Source organism: Peromyscus maniculatus, chromosome 17, assembly GCF_049852395.1.
Source record: "Peromyscus maniculatus bairdii isolate BWxNUB_F1_BW_parent chromosome 17, HU_Pman_BW_mat_3.1, whole genome shotgun sequence".
Classification (NCBI taxonomy): domain Eukaryota; kingdom Metazoa; phylum Chordata; class Mammalia; order Rodentia; family Cricetidae; genus Peromyscus; species Peromyscus maniculatus.
In genome coordinates this window covers 55,691,973-55,712,770 of record NC_134868.1, presented here as the reverse complement: position 1 = coordinate 55,712,770, position 20,798 = coordinate 55,691,973, and the positions used below count along the sequence as shown (strand labels likewise).

At 46.7% G+C, this 20,798-nt stretch overlaps 1 protein-coding gene across 5 annotated transcripts in view; it reads left to right on the top strand.

Annotated features, from left to right (window-relative positions):
• The window catches only part of Myom2 (myomesin 2), a 72,865-nt gene that overhangs the window by 19,298 nt on the left and 32,769 nt on the right, over positions 1–20,798 (top strand). For all 5 annotated transcript variants that reach the window (XM_006994773.4, XM_006994774.4, XM_076553667.1 and 2 more), the window contains exons 7-16: positions 1,534–1,622; positions 1,715–1,765; positions 4,891–5,055; positions 5,337–5,498; positions 7,474–7,615; positions 9,487–9,686; positions 10,299–10,352; positions 17,652–17,779; positions 18,630–18,813; positions 20,059–20,233. In XM_006994773.4, coding sequence (XP_006994835.2) covers positions 1,534–1,622; positions 1,715–1,765; positions 4,891–5,055; positions 5,337–5,498; positions 7,474–7,615; positions 9,487–9,686; positions 10,299–10,352; positions 17,652–17,779; positions 18,630–18,813; positions 20,059–20,233 — 1,350 coding nt within the window. The remainder of the gene's footprint in view (positions 1–1,533; positions 1,623–1,714; positions 1,766–4,890; positions 5,056–5,336; positions 5,499–7,473; positions 7,616–9,486; positions 9,687–10,298; positions 10,353–17,651; positions 17,780–18,629; positions 18,814–20,058; positions 20,234–20,798) is intronic.

Genomic DNA, 20,798 nt, shown 5'->3' with positions numbered 1-20,798 from the left:
CAGGAATGTGAATTTTGGAGCCCGGTGGACCTTGTTTTCCAATCTCTGCAAGCGCCGAATTCTCCTGTGGTGCTTTCCAGCATGCACGGCAATGTTACGTGAGACTAGCTGGGGTTGTGGTGCTGGAACTGTGGCGCAGTCTGTAGAGGGCTTGCTATGCAGGCATGAAGACCCTAGTTGGATTTCCAGACTCTACATGAAGGAGCAGGGCATAGTGGCATGTGCTTGTCATCTCAGTGCCGCTGACGCAGAAGCAGGTGGAGACCCGGGGCTTTCTCTCTAGCCAGCCTAGTTTAGTCCAGGCCAACTGGAAACCCTGCTTCAAAAATCATGGTGGACAGAGCCCGAGGAACAATTCCAGAGGATGACCTCTGGCTTTCATATGCACGCACACACACGTGTCTACATGTACATACACACGAGCACATACACATACACACACAGGAGAGACAGCGAGAGCGAGACCCCCACCGGAACCTCACGGGGTACCGGGCATAAATCAGAGGATGTCAAGATGCCCTGCTTTTCTCTTGTCACATTTTCTAGGGAATATGAAGGGGGGGGGCAGTTCACAACCACAGAAGTGACCTCCCTTCTGAAGGATGGAAGTGAAGAGATGGGAACTCTGCACCCCAAGAGTCTGGGCCCTTGCCATTTCAAGTTCATAGTCTTCCTGGCATGGACACACATCCATGTCTTAGGTGGGGCCCAGTCTGGGTGTTTTAATGAGGCTGATGTGTGGGTCATTCCAATCTGGGGATTGTACCATTTGTGGTTCTCAACATCAGCTACTGGCTTCGGAGTGCTTCTGGGGGGTGAGGTGGGGCTCTGGCCCTGCTTTACTTGACTAGCAGGGTGTTCCACACTTAGGGAGGCTCACAGGGTTTCTGCTCAGGCCTTAGATACAAGCTTGGGTTCCTGCCTGGGGCTCTGGTGAGTTCTCAGCTGCCTGGTCATGCTGTGATCTTGGAGCCATTTTGAACAGGACAGTGGCAAGCACAGTCCTAGATGGGAAGCATCAAGACAACATAGAAAGCAGGACCAGTTGTCAGCTCCTGGGCTACCTTGAGCTAACCAGAGATCAGCTCCTAGGGAGGAGAGCAACTCTTCTCCACAGAACAGGTACAGGACTCCCCCAAACATGCCTCTTTATCGTCCAGCAGGAAGGATTCTGCTGTGGACCAACACCCCAGAGGCCTTCCCAGTGACTGGATGAAACAACAGACTTAACTAGGCTGAGAAACAGCCAGACAGACGGATGCTTTCTCCTTGAGAGTGAAATAAATGATTTCTGGAAGCTCTCCTATCCTTCTTGTCTGAGAGTACAAGCCACGCATAGTTTGGGGCCAGGCATTCATCTGTATCTATAATTAATACTATGCTCTGCCCTTCGTTCCAAGATAGAGCTGGCGCCGTTTTCCAATAAGTCACAAGTGATCCAGGCCACGTGGTTTGCTCTCCAGGAATGCTTTGTTCAAGTTCAGGAGGCCGACTGTGTCAGGACATCTCACAAACTTGCTTTCTCTCCCCAAGGGCCGACTTTGAGGACACAGCCACCTACTCAGCAGTAGCCACGAACTCCCATGGACAAGTGTCTACCAATGCTGCTGTGGTGGTGAGAAGTATGTTCCTGCTGTCTGTCTGGGGTAGGGGAAGAAGGCCTTTGTCCCTGCCTGTCTCCCTCTGTGCCACATTCATGCAATTTTCCCCACAGGGTACCGAGGAGATGAGGAACCATTGCACTCTGTGGGACTCCCAATTGGATGTGAGTATACCTGGCTGTCTTTGTCTAGAAAGATGTTTAGGCATGGAGGTGAGAAATGATTTTCTCAGGGTGAAATCTTTGTTAAACATATGTTTCTAATACCTCTCTAGGTTTCCCCAGCCAGGGTTATTGTGTGATAATTTTCTCTGCTGGCAAGTTGGTGTTTTTAGACACAGGTGAAACCATCGCTCATAGAGACTTTATATATCTGGATTGGAAAAAAGAAATGAATACAAATTCTTAGGCAGAGTCTGTGATGGTGCCTTATTTTGTGTGTGAGGACACTCTATGCTCTTGAAAGTTCCTAGGCCATTTATATGGAGCAGCTACCTGAGGTCTAGGTGGGACACACAGCCAGCGTATGCTGAGAGTGATACACACTGCTTCAGTGTCCGACAAACCTCCTGCTCATGTGGGGTGCCCTGTGGCGTGTGGCCCTTTGCTCTGCTGTCAATGTCAGTGCCACCCCACTTACCTTTAAACACCATCAGAATGGGAAGAAACTATCTATCAGCAAATAGGCTCCTTTTCCACAGAGACATGCATTTCCCTGTGACCCAGGTTGATTTTTCCCTGGGAGGTCCAAGAGCTGTGCTGACCCGGATCAGGTGAGGAAGGCTACCAGAGATGAGGACCTACTTCCAACCTAACTCATGTATGGGTTAGGGACAAGGTTTACGTTCGACTCATATTTCTACCGGAGGAATTGTGCTTTCTGTGTGGGCTCTGGATTGGCCATGATTCTATTTACACAGGAGCCCTAATCATGAGGAATTGACCAAAACATTTCCTGCTGGTAGATCCTTTGGCAACCACTGCTGAGACCTGAGTGTCCATAAGAGAGATGAAAAAATCAGCTGTCCTCAGAGTTCTGGAAAGACAGATTCAGGGAGACTCAGGACCCTGTGGGTCAGTCCCTAGGGTTGCCTACCAGCATCTCACTTTGACAAACATTGTCTCTCAGTTCTGGAACCTTCTAGATTGTTTGTTTCCAAGACAGGGTTTCTATGTGTAGCTTTGCGCTTTTCCTAGAACTCATTCTGTAGCCCAGGCTGGCCTCAAACTCACAGAGATCCGCCTGCCTCTGCCTCCCGAGTGCTGGCATTAAAGGTGTGTGCGCCACCACCGCCCAGCTCTTGCTATGGCTCTAATAGCTCTGACCCCCGGGCAACTTTATTTATTAACATACAATTAAAATCACATTTCAGTACAAATAAAATACCACCATAAACCACCAAATATATTTTTGGTGTTTGTGCATGAATTTTATTGGATGGGCTCACACCTAACATTTGACTAGTATTAAACCACTCCAGGAGTTTAGGGCAGGCCAAGGTGGATGTAGGGAGGTCTATGGATCCGGAGTCCTATACACCTTGAGTACTTGGATCTTTGAGTTAATTGCCCTACTCCTAGGTTCCATCCATTAAAATTTTATCTTTTCAAACAGAGACTTGAAATATCTATAATAGCTACAAAATATTTCAGGATCATAATGACAATAAATGCTCTTGTATTCACCATATAAATGTTTTCTCTCTCTCTCTCTCTCTCTCTCTCTCTCTCTCTCTCTCTCTCTCTCCTTTTTTTTAAACCATTTTTTCCACTTTTGGAGTTAGTATCAAGTTTACATGGCATAAAGTTAACCCCTTAAAGCACACAGTTCAGCCATGCTTCAGCTCTTTTTAAAGGGCTGAGCCGGGTGGCGGTGGTGGCACACACCTTTAATCCTAGCACTCGGGAGGTAGAGGCAGGCGGATCTCTGTGAGTTTGAGGCCAGCCTGGTCTACAAAGTGAGTTCCAGGAAAGGCACAAAGCTACACAGAGAAACCCTGTCTCGAAAAACCAAAAAAAAAAAAAAGGGCTGGAGCTATCATGGAATTGGTAAGAACCTCTGGACACTCAGCCAGTCCCCCAAGTCAAAATCACTATTTCCATTTTGCAGACATTTTCTGAACTTTCCCTATATGCATGTGTTTGAAGTCACAGGTAGCTTTTGGTTTTAAAATTTTACCTTTTTTGTTTTGTATTTTTGTTGGTTTTTTGAGACAGAGGTTCTCTGTGTAGCTCTGGCTCTCCTGGAATTAGCTCTGTAGCCCAGGCTGGCCTCACACTCACAGAGATCCACTTGCCTCTGCCTCCTGAGTTCTGGGATTAAAGGCGTGCGCCACCACCACTGCCTGGCCTAAGATTTTACTTTTTAAGTGTGGTAGTGCACACTGGTAATCATATCACTCGGGAAGATGTCAAGGTGAAGGCTAGCCTGAGCTACATCGTAAGACCTTGTCTCAACAAAGAACTGGGACTACTGCTCAGTGGTGGAGTGCTTGCCTCGCATGTGAATGGCCCCGAGTCTGACACCAGTGCTACAACCACCAAATAAACAATGCCTGCGGACGTGCTTCTGACTGACGCACGCCCTCTACTAAGTGTGTTTTTGAGGTTTAGTCTGTTTCTAGTTGACGTCTGCAGGCCTAGTTAGTTCTCTTGCCGTGGAATGACATTCGGATAAGAACAGTGCCACAGTTTATTTTAAAGAGGGAAATGCCACAATTCCAGTGGGTGGGACTTTCCCAAAGCCACTCTTTGGGCTGAGGTGGGACGTAAATCCTATGCTGTAAACACAGGTCCACGCCGTGTCCCTGTGTGACCATGTCCCTAATGACTTGTCTGACTACAGAGTGGCGGTCTCCCAGGAGGGTGACTGATAAGGGGCCTTTATTTCCCATGGTTCTCGGTGTGCAGGCCTGGTATCTCAGGCTGCCAGTGTGTGTTCTGGGGGGGGGGGCTCTGCTTCCTGGTTTATAGATGGTCCTCCCTGGTCCTCCTGGGTACAAAGCCATCTCTCTCCTTCTCTATGAGGGCACTGACCCCATCATGGGGCCCCTCCTCATGATTTCAGCAATCCCGAATCACCTCTGAAGGTCCTGCCGCCCTCATACCAGGGTGGTTAAGGCTTCATCATGTGAGTTTTGGGGGACACAGACCCTCAGGTACCTCCCCACCCCAGAGGGCGTGTACTCCCTAAACAGGTGTATCTGCTGTGCTGGGACATAGGCACACATGCTGGCTGGATGCTAACAGTATCTACGCCCCCCCCACCCCCCACCCCCATCCCCCCACAGTGCCGCTTTCCTCCGTGATTCCGTACACACATTTCGATGTCCAGTTTTTGGAGAAATTCGGGGTCACCTTCAGAAGAGAGGGCGAGACAGTCACACTCAAGTGCACGCTGCTGGTGACGCCAGATCTGAAGAGAGTGCAGCCACGAGCTGAGTGGTACCGGGATGGTGAGTGCTGTGGTGAATCATCAGCCCCGGGACCCTGGACCCGGGGACACTGCTGATGTGTTAAGTCCCCACTGCTGTACCTGTGAGCCCTCTGTGGAGGTGTGGCCTTGGGCAGCGTTTGACCCTCACCTCTGCTGGTGTGTTAGCTGCCAGCAGAGAAGTAGACCCGGGGAGGGTGACCTTGGCAGTGTGACTCTGACCTTGAACGTCATCCAGGAGTCTCTTGGAGCAGCTCACGGGGAAGCACCTGGAGCTAACCTCGCTCTCTGATGCCATTTCAGACGTGCTGCTGAAAGAGTCCAAGTGGACGAAGATGTTCTTTGGAGAAGGCCAGGCCTCGCTGTCCTTCAGCCACCTGAACAAGGATGACGAGGGGCTGTACACCTTGAGGATCGTGTCCCGGGGTGGTGTCAGTGACCACAGCGCCTTCATGTTTGTCAGAGGTACCTCCGTGGGTGGGGTCCACGCAGAGGGCGGGGAGAAGCCACATGGAAGGAGGGGACAGGGGAGAGATACACAAGTGGATGGTGGGTCTTGGTCATTGCAGACTCCCCTGACCAGAAATCGCCCCACCCAAAGTGTGAGGCATGTCTGCCATCATGACCCTGACTTGTGAGTGAGCAGAAAGTGTTAGACGCATGGCCTCTGCTCCCCACTGTTCCTAACATCCTAGAATTTACAAAGGGGGCCCCCAGAGGGAGTGTGCTGCATGCTCAGCTCCCCGGAGGGTGCAGTAGGCTCCTTTAGACTATGCTGTTATGACTGACACAAGACTAGGGCAGTGTGTCGTTCATCTTTGCTGACTTTGGTTTATTCCTGCTTCCTCTGGTCACAACATGGCAGCACCAGGTCCAGAATGCCCTGGGTCTGACTGAATCCTCTGTCCTGCCTCTAACTCACATCAGGATGCCATTCGTAATTATGTGATAAGGAAATGTACCAGGCACAGCTTCAGGCAATAGCAGAGGTGGCATGCATTGTAAACACTCATCATGCACATGCGTGTAGGTGTGCATAGACATGCGTGTTCATGCACAATCTGTACAGACCTCCAAAGACTCTCATGACGACTCTGTAAGTTGCTCTATTTCCCGGTTGGAGACGCCAAAGCTCAGAGAGTTTGGCTCTCTTGCTTGTGGAGGAACCAGGGCTGACTTCTGCTGGGGCCACAGCCTGAGCGCGTCCCCCTCTGCAAAGCCCAGTGGACTGGGCTGGGGCTGTGCCCCTTTCTCAGGGTGCTGCCCTCTGTGGGCTCCTTCCTGAGCCTCTTGGGGAGACCCCAGCTGTGGCTGCTCTCCCAGGATGCCATGCTTTCTTTCTGTCTTGCGTGGCCAGCCATCTCTGGCTGGCCCCTGCTCCCCCTCCTGCAGCTTCAGGTGTGGGTGGTGTGAGAGAGCCGTTGGGGTGTTAGATTTTTCTCTCAGTGGCAGTTAGAACAGAACTTAATGGAGGCCTGTGCCATTAGAGTGTGTTACCTTGGGAACATAAACATCCGTCTTGCTCCTGTACTTCCCACAAGCTCACACAGGCATGCAGGGCTGTGATTTCGGCTCTCCCATATAATTTTGTGGGTTTTATTAGGGTTGGCATTAAAAGATACCTTCCATTCTCCCGCGTGCCTCGGGCAGGGTGTTTTGCACCATAAAAACGCAATGGCTTCAACCAGGTTTGATTGCCTTGCTTATTCAGCACTCTGATGGGAAGAACAGGGCACAAACCCGGGAGCTCAGCCGTCCTAATCACTTTCTGGAGGTTATGAATACAGTGGAAACACTAGGCTCAACGGCAGTGAATCCATGGCCTTTAGTACATCAGGGAGGTTTGAACTAGATGCCACAGAACGCCCAGACTTCTGTGGGCTCACAACAGCCATGGCTCCTGAATAAATATGGATTTTTAGATAAGAAAATCAAATGTTAAGTGTATTAACTTTCTCATCAGCTCTGCTGGCCTTTAGCTATAATTAAAATTGCATTTGCAGGCTGCAAAATGAATGGGAAACATTTGAGCACAAGTTGCTTTTTTTTTTTTAATTCTCACATTTTCTAAGAAATTCAAAATATAAAAGCATCTCAGTTGGTATTTCTCAGGTGTTGTAAAGGCTAGCTTTTAGTAAATTTTTAGTGTTTTTAGTAAATTTCAACAACTTGTAAGGTTTGACCACCTAAAATTAAGTGAAGGTAAATTTTAATTTTGGATCAAATTATAAAAAAGTTACTAGTAAGAAGATTTAAATAAAATGCATGTAGACCTACCTCTCTATTTCTTGATATCAGTCTGCTGGGTTAATAGACGCATTCAAGTAATTTGGTGATAAAGATCAAACTGATCAGAGAGAATGTGAGCTTGGACGTCTGTGGGCAGGCTTGGCAGTGTCCCCACCTCGTAAGTGATGCGAACACGTTTCCCCCACAACAGATGCGGACCCATTGGTCACAGGGGCTCCTGGGGCACCCATGGACCTGCAGTGCCATGACGCCAACAGAGACTATGTTATCGTGACTTGGAAACCGCCCAACACCACTACTGAGAGCCCTGTCATCGGCTACTTCATTGACAAGTGAGTGAGCTTCGTTCTCCTAGGGATGGAAGCCCCAGTGTCACAACTGAGGCCACACATTTGCATGTATCATGTCACTGGAGGCTGACAGTGCCATTTGGGAGAGTGGGCATGCCACTATTTGGCCATCCAATGTCACTGATAAAGTAATCGGTAAATGATGCTGGTAGGTTGAGCCCTGGGAGACCCCACTGGGGCTTGTTGGCCAGTAACAAGCCCGACCCTTCACTGTAGGATAATTAAAGGAAGAGAGGTGACACTCTCTAACACAAATGCTCAACTCTACGACTTGAGGAGCCCAAAAGACTAACTTTCTGACCTGGCCGTTTTCTGCTGGGGACTTAACATAAAAGTTTATATTTAAATTCCTCAGCCTATGAAAAACAGAGGCAAATCTTGTCTGCATTTCCGGGTTTCTAGACAGGACTATATTTTCAAAAGTCTTCCAAATTCTGCATGGGAAGGGTTCTGGAAACTGGTATCTTACTGCTCAGTAGTCTGAGCAGGATCCCAGGAAGGCATCAGTAAGATGGACAGTGGAGACAGAGGAAGGTAGATCCTCCCCCAGACTTTATCTCACAAGCTGAGGAGCCACCCTGTGGCCTTGCCGCTCAAGCTGCCAAGAGAATTGCCAACAATGTGGCTTGTCTTGTTCAACTTCGATGTGAAAGTTTTTTTGTTTTATCTTATATTTTGTTATATTTTATTATTATCACTTAGAAGCCTTTTTTTTTAACAATAAGAGACAGAAAGGGAGTGGATCCTGATGGGAGGGGTGGGTAGAGAGGAACTAGAATGAGTAGAGGGAGGAGGAAAAATGAAAAAAGAAATTGCCAACAATGGATTTAAAACAAGTTTTTGAGCAGATTTGACTTAAACATGTTTGATGGCAGGAATTATCTTAAACTATAAGCCACAGAGATTGAACTTACCTGTCTATCCATGTAAATGCATGTATGTGGCTATCTCCCTATCATCTACCTTTCCCTCATCTATCTTCCATCTATCTAAATGTCTATCTATCCACCTGCCTATCCGCCTGTCTATCTATCTATCTATCTATCTATCTATCTATCTATCTATCTATCTATCTATCTATCTATCTATCTATCTATCACCTATTTGTCTATCATCCATCTATCTATCTACCATCTATTCATCTATCTATCTATCTATCTATCTATCTATCTATCTATCTATCTATCTATCTATCCATCATCTATCTATCTATCTATCTATCTATCTATCTATCTATCTATCTATCTATCTATCTACCTGTCTATCATCTATGTATCTGACTGTCTTACTTATCATCTATTTATACTTCTATCTTATCTTGTATGTCTTTCTTATCTACCATTTATCTCCCTCTCTATCTTGTCTGCCTTACCTTCCAATTGTCTCCCCATCTTATCATGACTATGTTATCTATAATCCATCTACCTACCTTCTATCTCGTCTTGCCTGTCTTATCTTTATCTCTATCTTATCTACCAGCCCTGATCAATCTATTTATCTATCTATCTATCTATCTATCTATCTATCTATCTATCTATCTATCTATCTATCTATCTATCTATCATCTATCTATCTATCTACCTACCTTTCATCTATCTTATATCTATACTATCTATCAATTAGCTATCCATCCACCTTTATGTACCTATATAGAGATAGCTATTGGATTTACTAAATATTTTTTAAGGTTTATTGTGTTACTATTAATAGAGGTCAATATTTCAATAGTTTGAGTTTTTATCCAAATGGTGTGCTCCTCTGTGATGACTGCTCTATGAGAATACACCTCTGGGTATTTAGTAGATTATTACCACATTCGCTTTTTTTTCTCTGCATTTCTTTTTCATTTGAAGATGTGAGGTGGGAACTAACAACTGGGTCCAGTGCAATGATGCACCAGTAAAGATCTGCAAGTACCCTGTCACAGGACTTTTTGAAGGAAGGTCATATGTATTCCGTGTGAGGGCTGTCAATAATGCTGGCATCAGCAGGCCTTCCCGGGTCTCCGATGCTGTGGCTGCCCTTGACCCTGTTGACCTCAAAAGGTTACAAGGTATGCTCATTTAAGTCCCAGTATGAACTGGGAACCTGTGGACCACATGCATGTAGTTATTTCTTTCTTTGTTACCCACTGCATGTAAGCATGATATCCCATGAGGAGTGTGGCAAGAGATATTTCCTCATTCTCAGCATCTCCATCAATACTGTCTTTTGGCTTAGAGGTGATTGACATGCCTTTAGGAATAGAGGTTGATACCTGTGCTTCACAACAATGCTTCTTGTCTTCACCAAGTAGTGTACTGGAATCTAGGCTGCCTAAAGTCACATGTCCTCCAACTTTTGATGGCACAGTTTCTATACATAGTGGGACTTAGGTCTCCACACAAAGCCACTCTGTGCCTGAGTTTTAAATTCTATGGCACAGATTCTTTCATGGGACTAGATCCTTCATCATGATTCACCGGAGTCACTATTTTTACCTTACTATGAGTCCTTTGACCCTCTAATTACCAGGAACACTTTCAAAATACCAGAAGTCATGACCCCCATAACTTTTTGTTGCCTAAATGCTGAGCCAGCTCACAACTCACCCCCAATTAGGGAAAACTGTGCTTCCTTCAGGGAACCCTTGGATGTCAAAGTCACTGTCCCCTTTTCTCTGCAGCGATTCATTTGGAAGGAGAGAAAGAAATCGTCATCTACCAGGATGACCTTGAAGGTAAGAATCTTCTTTTTTTCAGCTTTGTGAACTTGAGGGCTCTAGTTAGAGATGAGAGAGGCTGAGGACAGAGCGGACAATGATGAAGCTGTAGTATGTCTGGGAAGCACTCTTCTAGTTGGGCCCAAATGCATCTTCTAGGGACTCCTGCAGGTGAAGCTGAGATAGGATTCTTAGCTGATGTTGGGCCCTTATTTATTTATGTATTTATTTGTGTGTGTGTGTGTGTGTGTGTATACATGCATGAATGCATGTTTGTATACATGCATGCATGCACATCTAGAGGCCAGAGGACAACTGTCATAGAATGTGATTTTAAGTGTGTTGTTACTTTTGTTTATGCTGCATTTGTTTAACTCTGTGAAGCTGTGTTACTGTGCCTGTGTAAAACACTTGATGGTCTAATAAAGAACTGAACAGCCAATAGCAAGGCAGGAGAGTGGATAGGCAGGGCTGGCAGGCAGAGAGAATATCTAGAAGGAGAAATCTGGGAGAAAAGAAAGAAGAAGCAAGAGAAGGAGGAGGACACAAGGGGCCAGCCATCTAGCTACACAATCAGCAATGGGATAAGAAAGAAAGATATACAGAAATAGAAAAAGAAAAAAGCCCGAGGCAAAAAATAGACAGGTTAACTTAGGTTAAAAAAGCCGACAAGAAACAAGCCAAGCTAAGGCTGGGCATTTATAATTAAAAATAAGCCTCTGTGTGTGATTTATTTGGGAGCTGGGTAGTGGGCCCCCAAAGAGCAAAAGAGTAAAAACAAACAACAGACAACTTTGTCATTCGCAGGTATCATCCTCTCTCTCTCTCTCTCTCTCTCTCTCTCTCTCTCTCTCTCTCTCTCCTTCCCACCCTCTTTACCTCTTTGTCTCTTCCTTCCCTCTCTTTTGAGACAAGGTATCTCTCAATGGCCTGGAGCTTGTCAAACAGTGATGAATCCCAGGGATTCACCTGTCGCTGCCTCCTGAGTGCTAGAATTACAAGTGTGCACGCCTCGCTTTTTAGACAGGGGCTGGAGGCCAACAAGCACTGTACCCATTGAGTGACTCCCCACCTTACCAACACTCTGAGTGAAAGAATGTTTTATTTTAACCTTTTCAGCAAGAATTTTATTCCTAACATTTGAACTGAAATGGGTTGCAACTCCCCTTTCAAATGGCGTTCTTGAAAGATTGCATTTCTCTTATTAAAACTTGATGTTGTGACTAGGTCTCATTAACATGTATCCCGAGACAACTGGAAAGAGGGACTGAGGTGACATATATCACACCATGAATGAGACATCCCAAGATTTTGGTTGGACTTACATCCAGATCACAATACAGTGAACAGAAACTTAAAAAGTAACATTCCAGGGCTTGGTGACCTGTTGATTCCTGGGACTCATAATGGAAGGGGAGAAAACTAGCTCCTAAAAGTTGTCCTCTTACACACACACACACACACACACACACACACACACACACACACACACTTTCTCCCTCTTCCTCTTCTTCTAGAAAGACTACAAATCAGTTGGAAGCCACCAGCGAAGCAGGGGTGCTTCTTGGCTCTTCTTCAAAATCACAGTATTTGAGAAGGTTCCTCCTAGGGCAGTTGGTGGCTAGGATTGACTTTTAGGTTTGCAGTACACAGTCTCCATAGGAGAAGCCTCACATTGTGTCTTCTACCCTGTGAAGGCTGTGGGGTCTCTGAAGGAGTGTGCCCCAACCCTGACCACAGAGGAAGTAAAGTTCAATGGAGGGCACTTGGGGATTCTGCAGAGGTGACCTCGAGGTGGCACTACTGGTCTTCGTCAAACATGTATCTCCAGAAGACCTGTAAAGCCATGAGAGACACCTGATCAATACTCAGTAGAGGAAACTGGCCCTGGCAGGGTGGCTGACAACCCTCCGTAACTGTCTGGTTCCCTCAGTCTAGCACTCTGCCCAGTGCAGGATCTACTGAAACACAAATATTGGAATGACTGAGAAATGGCTCTGAGATAAACTGGAGAAGATAGTCTTGCTGTGAGCAGGCCTGTATAAATGGGAGGATTGGCATGCTGTGGGGGGAAAAGCATTCGATTTCACTCTCATGGGATGTAGGATTAGTGGAGAAATGTTGTGCTCTCCCAATGTGGACTATGGAATTCACACCCCATAACAAAGGCCACGGTGAGAAGGTGCAGCTTGCATCACAAATGCCGTGGGTCTGTGATGAAACCTGTGGTACTGTGAAGCAGCAGAGCCTAGTAAAACTCCCAAAGGCAGGGACCTTCCAGCTCTGCCTACCTAGCTAGAGGAGCCACCTTTTATAGTCTATAGGCATGGATGCATTTGGGAAGCGTGTTGAGTAAAGAATAATGTTGCATAAAGAAAAATGTTGAGTCAATGAAGCATTTCCACAGCAATAACAGGGATGATACGGTGAGATTCTGCCCGAGGTCACCGTGGCTTGATTGCCAGAGGAAGAAGCTGAGGGCATTCAGCTAGACCCCTGGTCCCCTCCCTGCACCTCCTTTCTAGCTGGTTTTACCCTTCCTCGTGGTTGCTACATTCTTGGATGTGGCAGTGTTTTGTTCACACATCAGAGCATTCCTGAGGCTAATACCTAGTCACATGGCTAGCCTTGGAAGGTCGAAGATGAGACCCTGAGGTAGAGGACTGGGGACCTTGGAATAGGATGCTGATCTGGTGTGAGTCTGTGCTTGCAAAGAATAGCAATTCCTACAGTCTCCAGCAAGCTGGGTGTGAATTAAGGTTCTGGTGTCAATGGAGAGGACTTGGAGAGTAAGTTTGTATTCCACTTTTATTCTGATTTTATGATAAAAATAAAAGCACTCTAACTAAAAGCAACTTGGGGAGAAAAGGGTTTATTTCATCTTACATCTCTGGTTACAGTCTACCATCGAGGGAAAATCAGGATAGGAACTGAAGCAGAAACTGTGGAGGAACTTACTCTTCATGGCTTCTTGGCTCATGGTTTGATAGCTTTTTTATACAGCTCAGGACCATCTGCCTAGGCATAGTACCGCCCACAGTGGGCTGGGGCCCTTCTTCATCAATTAGCAACCAAGACAGTATCCCATAGACATGCCTACAGGCCAAGCTGATAGAGGCAATTCTTCAGCCTCTTCTCAAGTGACACTGAGAACTAACCAGGGCAGCCTGTTTCCTTTGGTCATTTAAACATAAATACTTAACTAATCTTTAAAGAGATTCTATAGTGTTTTTAAAGCAAATCATGTCTGAGTTCAAGGTATGTGCTACTAGCAAGCCCCTTGTTCTATAACGTTTCATAGAATCTGGCCCTCCTTCCTTTTCTCCCTCCTCCTCCCCCACCCCCACAGTGCTGAGGAATCAAGCCAGTGTTTTGCACGCACCCATCACGACTCTAGCACTGAACCTCACTACCTCCTTGGCTCTGACTTTTTTTAAGTTCAAATGTTCCTTTAGACATTTGTTTTAGTGAAATGAAAGCATCACTTTTATGACCAAGAAGAGCACTTCAGCTATTTTGGTCTTTGTGTTGTGCTCCTAGCCTTTCTTGTTTTCACGCCCATCTCAGTTGGCTCGCCCCTTCCTGTAAGCATTCCATTCATGCCGATGTGTAGATGTAACCAATGGTCTTATTAAATAAGAAACACAGAAACAATGTAAAAGAGAAAGCCAAGAGGTCAGAGCTCAGAGCTAAAATCTCACCCTTCCTCCTGCTCTGTCCCAGCTTCTCGAAAGAGAGCTATTTCCTGTGTGTAAGTCGATTTTCCAGTCATTCTGCCTTCTCATTGGTTGTAAACCCAAACACGTGACTGCTTCGTCACTGTCTGAATGTACAGCCCCCTAGGTCTTAAAGGCATATGTCTCCAATACTGGCTGTATCCCTGAACACACAGAGATCTATGGGATTAAAGGCGTGTGCCACCACCACCACCACACTCTGTCTATGGCTCTAATAGCTCTGACCCCGGGCAACTTTATTTATTAACATACAATCAAAATCACATTTCAGTACAATTAGAATACCACCACACCGATGCTCATTCCTTAGTGTAATTTACCTTTTCCAATATTTCCTGAATTATCACATCAATAAAGGATGGTCCATTCTTGGGGTGGCTAAGATGTGATCCTGTGTAATTTACTAAGATTGTTTTTATTGTATTTTTAAACTTTATCTCTGTGTGAGTCTCTCCCTCTGTCTCTCTGTTTGTCTGTCGTGTGTGTGTGTGTGTGTGTGTGTGTGTGTGTGTGTGTGTGTACCATGGTATGATTGTGGAGGTCAGAGAACAACTTTGTGGGGTTAGCTCTTGCTTTCCACCTTAATGTGGTGTCCTAATGAGCTTTCTCTGTCAACTTGATGTAGCCCTGAGTCACCTGAGAACGGAGTCTCAGTTGAGGTATTTCCCAGATGAGATTGACCTGTGGACATGTCTGTGGCACATTGTCTTGGTTGTTAATTGATGTAGGAGGGACCAGCCCACTGTGGGCAGCACCGGTCTCTGTGTGGGTGGTTCTGGGGAACACAAGAGAGCTAGCTAGAGAAGCATGAAGTCCAATGAGCCAGCAGGTAGTGTTCCTCCATGGCATTGCTTCAAGTTTTCACCCTGACTTCTTACAGTGATGGGCTGTAAATCACGAGCTGAATAAACACATTGCTCTCCTAAGTTGCTGTTGGTCAGAGTGTTTTATCACAGTAACAGAAATGAAATGTGGGTTCTGGGGATTGAACCCAGGTCACCCTTTTAGCTACTCAGTGATCCTGCTACCCTGCAAGATTGATTTTATTCTACTGATTCCATATCCAGGATCCTGTGATCTGCCTTGGACCAGGGAGCTAGTACCCTATGTGTTCAGTTGACCATCTCTTCTGGAAATTGTAGCCCTTGGCTTTGGTTTCTCATTCTCTTGACTTCTGGCCCCTTGAGAGCTCTACAAATTCCAAATCAACCTTAGCTTTCAGCAATTTAAGGAAACTTCTTCTCGGATGATGATGGCTTTCTTGGGTTGACAGAGGGTACAAAGCCCAGGATTGGGACCCAGAAGCCCCAAGCTTAAATGCCAGCTCAACCTCTCAATGGCTGTGGCACTGGATGTGGTACAGGCTCCCATTCTGTGCTCTAGATGGAACTGAGCAGTGTTATCGTCCAAGGGAAAAAAGATGATGGATATGGATATTTTAAACAATAACAAGATAAAAATAGCACACATATATGTAGTTATACATACTGTATTTTTGTTATCCAAACAGCTTTAGTCTGAGAAGTATTTCTGGACATAGAGTATATAGCACAATTATACATATGCCCATCTCTCTATCTGCATCCAGTGTAACCATGGCTTACTGAGTCAAGGCCCAAGAGAACTGGTAGGAAGTGAACAGAGGTCAAAGGTATTTGTAGTGAATCAGCTCTATCCAGTTCTACAGCAAAAGGCACAAGGAGATGTATTTGGTCATTTTCTTTCATCTTTGTCTCTACAAACCTCTCCCCTCAACCTAGCTGTGTTTCTGTGAATCTCATCAGTTCATTCTTGGCTCCTAGGCCATTCCCAGCCTGGTTTCTTCTGTCTGTGGCTAGGGTCTCTGCAGAGCTGTTGCTTACTCTCCCTAAGATAGTGTAGAAAATCTTAATGAGTCAAGAATTTCATCCTCCCTGGGAGCTCTCTGTTTGCAAAGGCTGGGTTTTTATTTTTATTTTGGTTTTGGTTTGTTGAGACATGGTTTCTCTGTGTTGCTTTGCGCCTTTCCTGGAACTCACTCTGTAGCCCAGGCCAGCCTCAAACTCACAGAGATCTGCCTACCTCTGCCTCCCAAGTGCTGGGATTAAAGGCGTGCGCCATCGCCGCCTGGCAGGGTTTTTATTTCTCGCCTAGAGGCTGTGTACCCAAAACTACACAGATAGTTCTCAGCTCTGAAGGGTGACATTTGGTTTGCAGCTCCGGCCTGCTCCAGGGTGGTGGGAGCAGTCTACGATATGTCCTCCTCGTTTGTCCCACCGGAAGCGAGTTATCAGGTTCTGGGAATTCGACAGGCTTTTCTGTGCCTTTCTCTGGTGTCCTTGCATGTGCCCTTTCGGTTGTTATACACAAGTAAGGGTTGAGAACGGCTAGTGGGGACCTGGGCTGCTCCCCATTCCCTCAGTCACCTCTGTCTCCCCACTTTCCTGGAGACATGCTGACTCCTCGGTGAAATTCAACCCACTGAGCGGCGGGATTCCAGACCAGGCTGAACCCTCTTGAGCGAGTGTGTGCTGTGCTCTGGGAAGGGACTCTCGGAGTGAAACCCGATCTTGTTTTGTGCTGTTTCCATGTGGCTGCTCCATTTGCCGCCTGGAACTGAGTCCCAAGGGAGCAACTAGATATTGCAAAGGGCAGAGAGATGTCCTGGGGACTGTTCAAACCATTTTAATCATGTGCTAATCTAACTGAAAGTCTTAATATTTTGTCTAACAATTAAAGAGACCTGTGAAATTCTCTCATAAATTCGAACACAAATATCTACCACCTCACATGTATTTAAACAATGGAGGTAGGTGAGAGGGGACGGAGGTATACCAGATGTCTTTGATCATAAATACCCCTTCGCAGTTACTTGCAAAGGGCTTATCACCATCTCTCCTGAAGTTCAAATAAACAGGCACAGATTACAGTGCTTGCAAATGTTTATGGATTTTTGGAGGGAGGAAAGAGCAGCGTGCCTTAGGAGCTAATGTAAGACTTCAGTCCACAGCATGGAGACATCAGGGAGGTGTGGCCAGTGCAGGCTCCTTGGCAAATGCTGCCTGAGCAGATCCTAGCAAGAGACAATCCTGGTTTGCTTGATTACTTCTGGATTTGGATTCCTCTGTCCTGTAGAAACTCTGAAAGACCTTTATAGGAGACTCTTAGGAACTGCTTTTTTTTTTTTTTTTTTTTTCCAAATCAGAAATAAAATGGAGTGATCTTTATTGGAGTGTTTTTGACTCTGGATAAGGAATCTTAGGATCTGTTTGCCTTCTCTGAGTAGACATGGTCAACTGTAGCATGGCAGCCTTTCAAAAAATATTTATTTTATGTGTTATGAGTATTTTGCCTGCATGTATGTCTGTGTACCATGTGCAGGACTGGTACACTCAGAAGCCAGAGGAGGGCGCTGGATCCCCCGAAACTAGAGTTATAGCCATCATGTGAGTGCTAGGAATCAAACCCAGGCCCTTTGGAAGAACAGCCGTTGCTCTTAGCCAAACCCCAGCTCACTAGGATAGTCGTTTGTGCCCTGGGTTATGCTGGGGAATGACTGAGTGTCACCACGCAGCCCTCACTCAGTTCATTTTTCCTGCAGGTGACGTTCAGATTCCAGGGCCTCCCACCAATGTCCAGGCCTCAGAGGTCAGCAGAAACTATGTTGTCCTCAGCTGGGATCCCCCTTCTCCCCGCGGCAAGGAGCCCTTGATGTACTTCATTGAGAAGGTATTGTGGCCAAGCTCCCAAGAAGGCCGTGCTCAGGCGGCCACCCTCTTTTCTATGCTTTACTTAGGGGCTGTGAGTCCATTGGTCTCCATAGAGCCTGACCACTGTTGTATAAGAGGAGGTTAAATAGCGGAGGGCAGGGTTGAGACCTGGGGGCTGGTTCCTCACAGGTAGCTGCTCTGCTATGGAAACTTGTGGGAACTGAGCTTTGTTGTCTGGGTAACAGAGCTGTCGCTCAACTGTTTGGTTCCTACGTCCCCATGGTTTAGGGAGGAGTGGAGTTTACACACTGGGACCTACCTTCCAATTTCTCCCAAGGACTACTGGTTTCTTGAGATCTACCACTGTTCAGTGTTTGCGTGTAAGCCATGCACAGCCACTGGATGGCGACCTTGTAGAGGGAACCATGTGTTGGAGCAGCTTGAGGCTTCATTCCCTGGATTTAAGTAAAGGCAGACTCGTTTTATGTCACAGCATAGTAGAACACACACACACACACACACCCACACCCACACACACACCGTTATACCTTATGTATTCTCTCTTACTTAGTTTTTATGAACTTGGATACTGAGTTTAACAAAATGATGTAATCCCCCAAAGGCCTTTACTCATGAGCTAAGTAGCTCCGTGGTTTAGATATGTCACCATTGTATGACCTATGCACCTGTGGACACATAGAGCATGTCAGGCCACCACCCTAAGTAGCTGCAGAATGGTAACATTTCTAACTGAATTGTGACTCCTTAGGTGGTGTGGGAATGTCATAAATCCTCTCCTAAACTCTCTATAATTACCCCTCTCTTCCATCTTTCCGAGACTCTGACCTCCCGTTCCGTTCCTTCCGCAGTCCGCAGTTGGGAGTGGCAGCTGGCAGCGGGTCAATGCCCAGACAGCAGTCAGATCGCCTCGGTATGCCGTCTTCGATTTGGCCGAGGGGAAGTCCTACGTGTTCCGGGTCCTGTCAGCCAATAAACATGGCCTGAGCGACCCGTCAGAGATAACGCCGCCCATTCAGGCACAGGACGTGATTGGTAAGTCATGGCACACAACCAGGGTCCACCGCGGCAGGCTGAAGATACGGTGGCCTGGGCATCACTTTGGTGAGAGAATGCAGGTGCTGGACCGCCTTGCGTGTGACTTCGTGCGTGGTGTCGAGTCCGTTCACAAGCCGTGAAAGGCTGGCGCCATGTTATGGCCAGCACTCAGTGTTTCTCCGAAGGCCTGTCTTTCTTTCATGAAACCCACACGTGGTTTGTTGGTTTGTTTATTGGGACAGGGCCTCACTGTGTAGCCCTATCCACCCTCAAGCTCTTAGTAACCGTTCCATCTCAGGCCCTCGAGTGCTGCGATTACAAACATATGCCACCACACCTAGTAATGCGTGGATTAAAATGTATGTTTAGGCCATGGTCACTTAGCAGCCCCAACCTTAAACCCAGGGTGGTTTCTTGCTCATCTGACTTGAAGATCCTGGTCAGAAAGTTTCAAATGCAGCTCACAGAAACTCAGAATTGCAGTGCACCCCAAAGTGTAGCCCTCTCAGGAGGCCCCCTGAGCCCTAACAGGGGTGTATTCTCAGGAGGCTTTGTACAAGATGTGCTTAGTGTTAGGTATTCTCATTCTGAGCATCAGGGCATCCCCTCTCCTTGGTACCACACCTTACAAAAGCTGGAGATGACAGCGAGCTGGTATTGGGGATGGAGATCTAGGCTGCCTTCAGATCCTCCTTGGGCTGCGGCCTGTTTCCACTATCACCCAGGCTCTTAGAAATCAAACCCAGGACCCACAGCTACCACACCTGTAGTCTCCGAAGAGAGGCCCTGGCCTTTTCCTTCACTTAATGACATACACACAAAGTGACAATAATCACTGAACACTGGGAATGTGTCTGAGGTGGTTGGTTCTGGAGTGGCTGGAGGATCTTTGACTATAGCCCACCGGGGAAAGGCAGAAGACGCGATGGTCAAACTGTGATCCCACTGAGTATCCTTGTAGATCTTCCAAAATAGGACATCAGTGTGTCTTACTTCAAACACGGCCGTCAAACAAAGCTTTCATGCACTAGAACCTCTAGCAGCCTCATGGAAATGAAGATTCCACAGGGGTAATTCCTTTCCTACCAGTCATGTGACTCAGGAAGAGGCCCTGGTCCCACAGCTCCACCCAGAACTCACTTCTTTGTAGAGTATTACACCTGGCTTTTACTCCTTGGGGACAAGGTGGCTCTCTGGAATGACCCACATGCTGATCACATCTATCTTCCTGTCTCCCCTCAGTGGTCCCATCTGCTCCTGGCCGGGTGCTTGCCTCTAGGAATACAAAGACCTCTGTCGTGGTGCAGTGGGACAGGCCAAAGCATGAAGAGGACCTGCTGGGCTACTATGTGGACTGCTGTGTGGCGGGAACAAACCTGTGGGAGCCATGCAACCACAAACCCATTGGATATAACAGGTGCCACCCCCCATCACCTAGCAACCAACCCACTGTCACAGAGGCAGGGCATTGGACATGGTGTGGCTTCCAGAGCTGGAGATACCACAGTAGAATGCCAATGTCTCCCCTGTAGACACGATCCTTTTGTTTAGTCACACGTTAGTGCTGACTTGAGATAGGCAGGTCACATCACTGAGATAACTTGTCTATTGATAAAACCAACCTTTTCCTATTATTATTTTGATTGTATAAATGCATGGTTGGCAATGCAAGAATCAAACCTATGTTCACAATATGTAACAATAATTGCCATTTCCTTAATATTTTAAATTGGATTTTTGTGGGGGTCAGAGTACTTGACACACAGCAGGGCAAACCCTTCTTTGCATATATAAGGGCAGTTTTGTTCTTCTCAGCCCCTGACAGGGTTAGGACAGGGAATGATCAGCCCCTGGCTGGGCAGTGCCCCGGAGGAGACGCGTGTCTTTGGCAGTGGGAAGCCGGAGTCTTTATGTTTGGAACTTTCCCACTTCTGCTCTCTGCCCAGGACACATGGATTGTCTGGGTTTGCGTTTCCTGTACG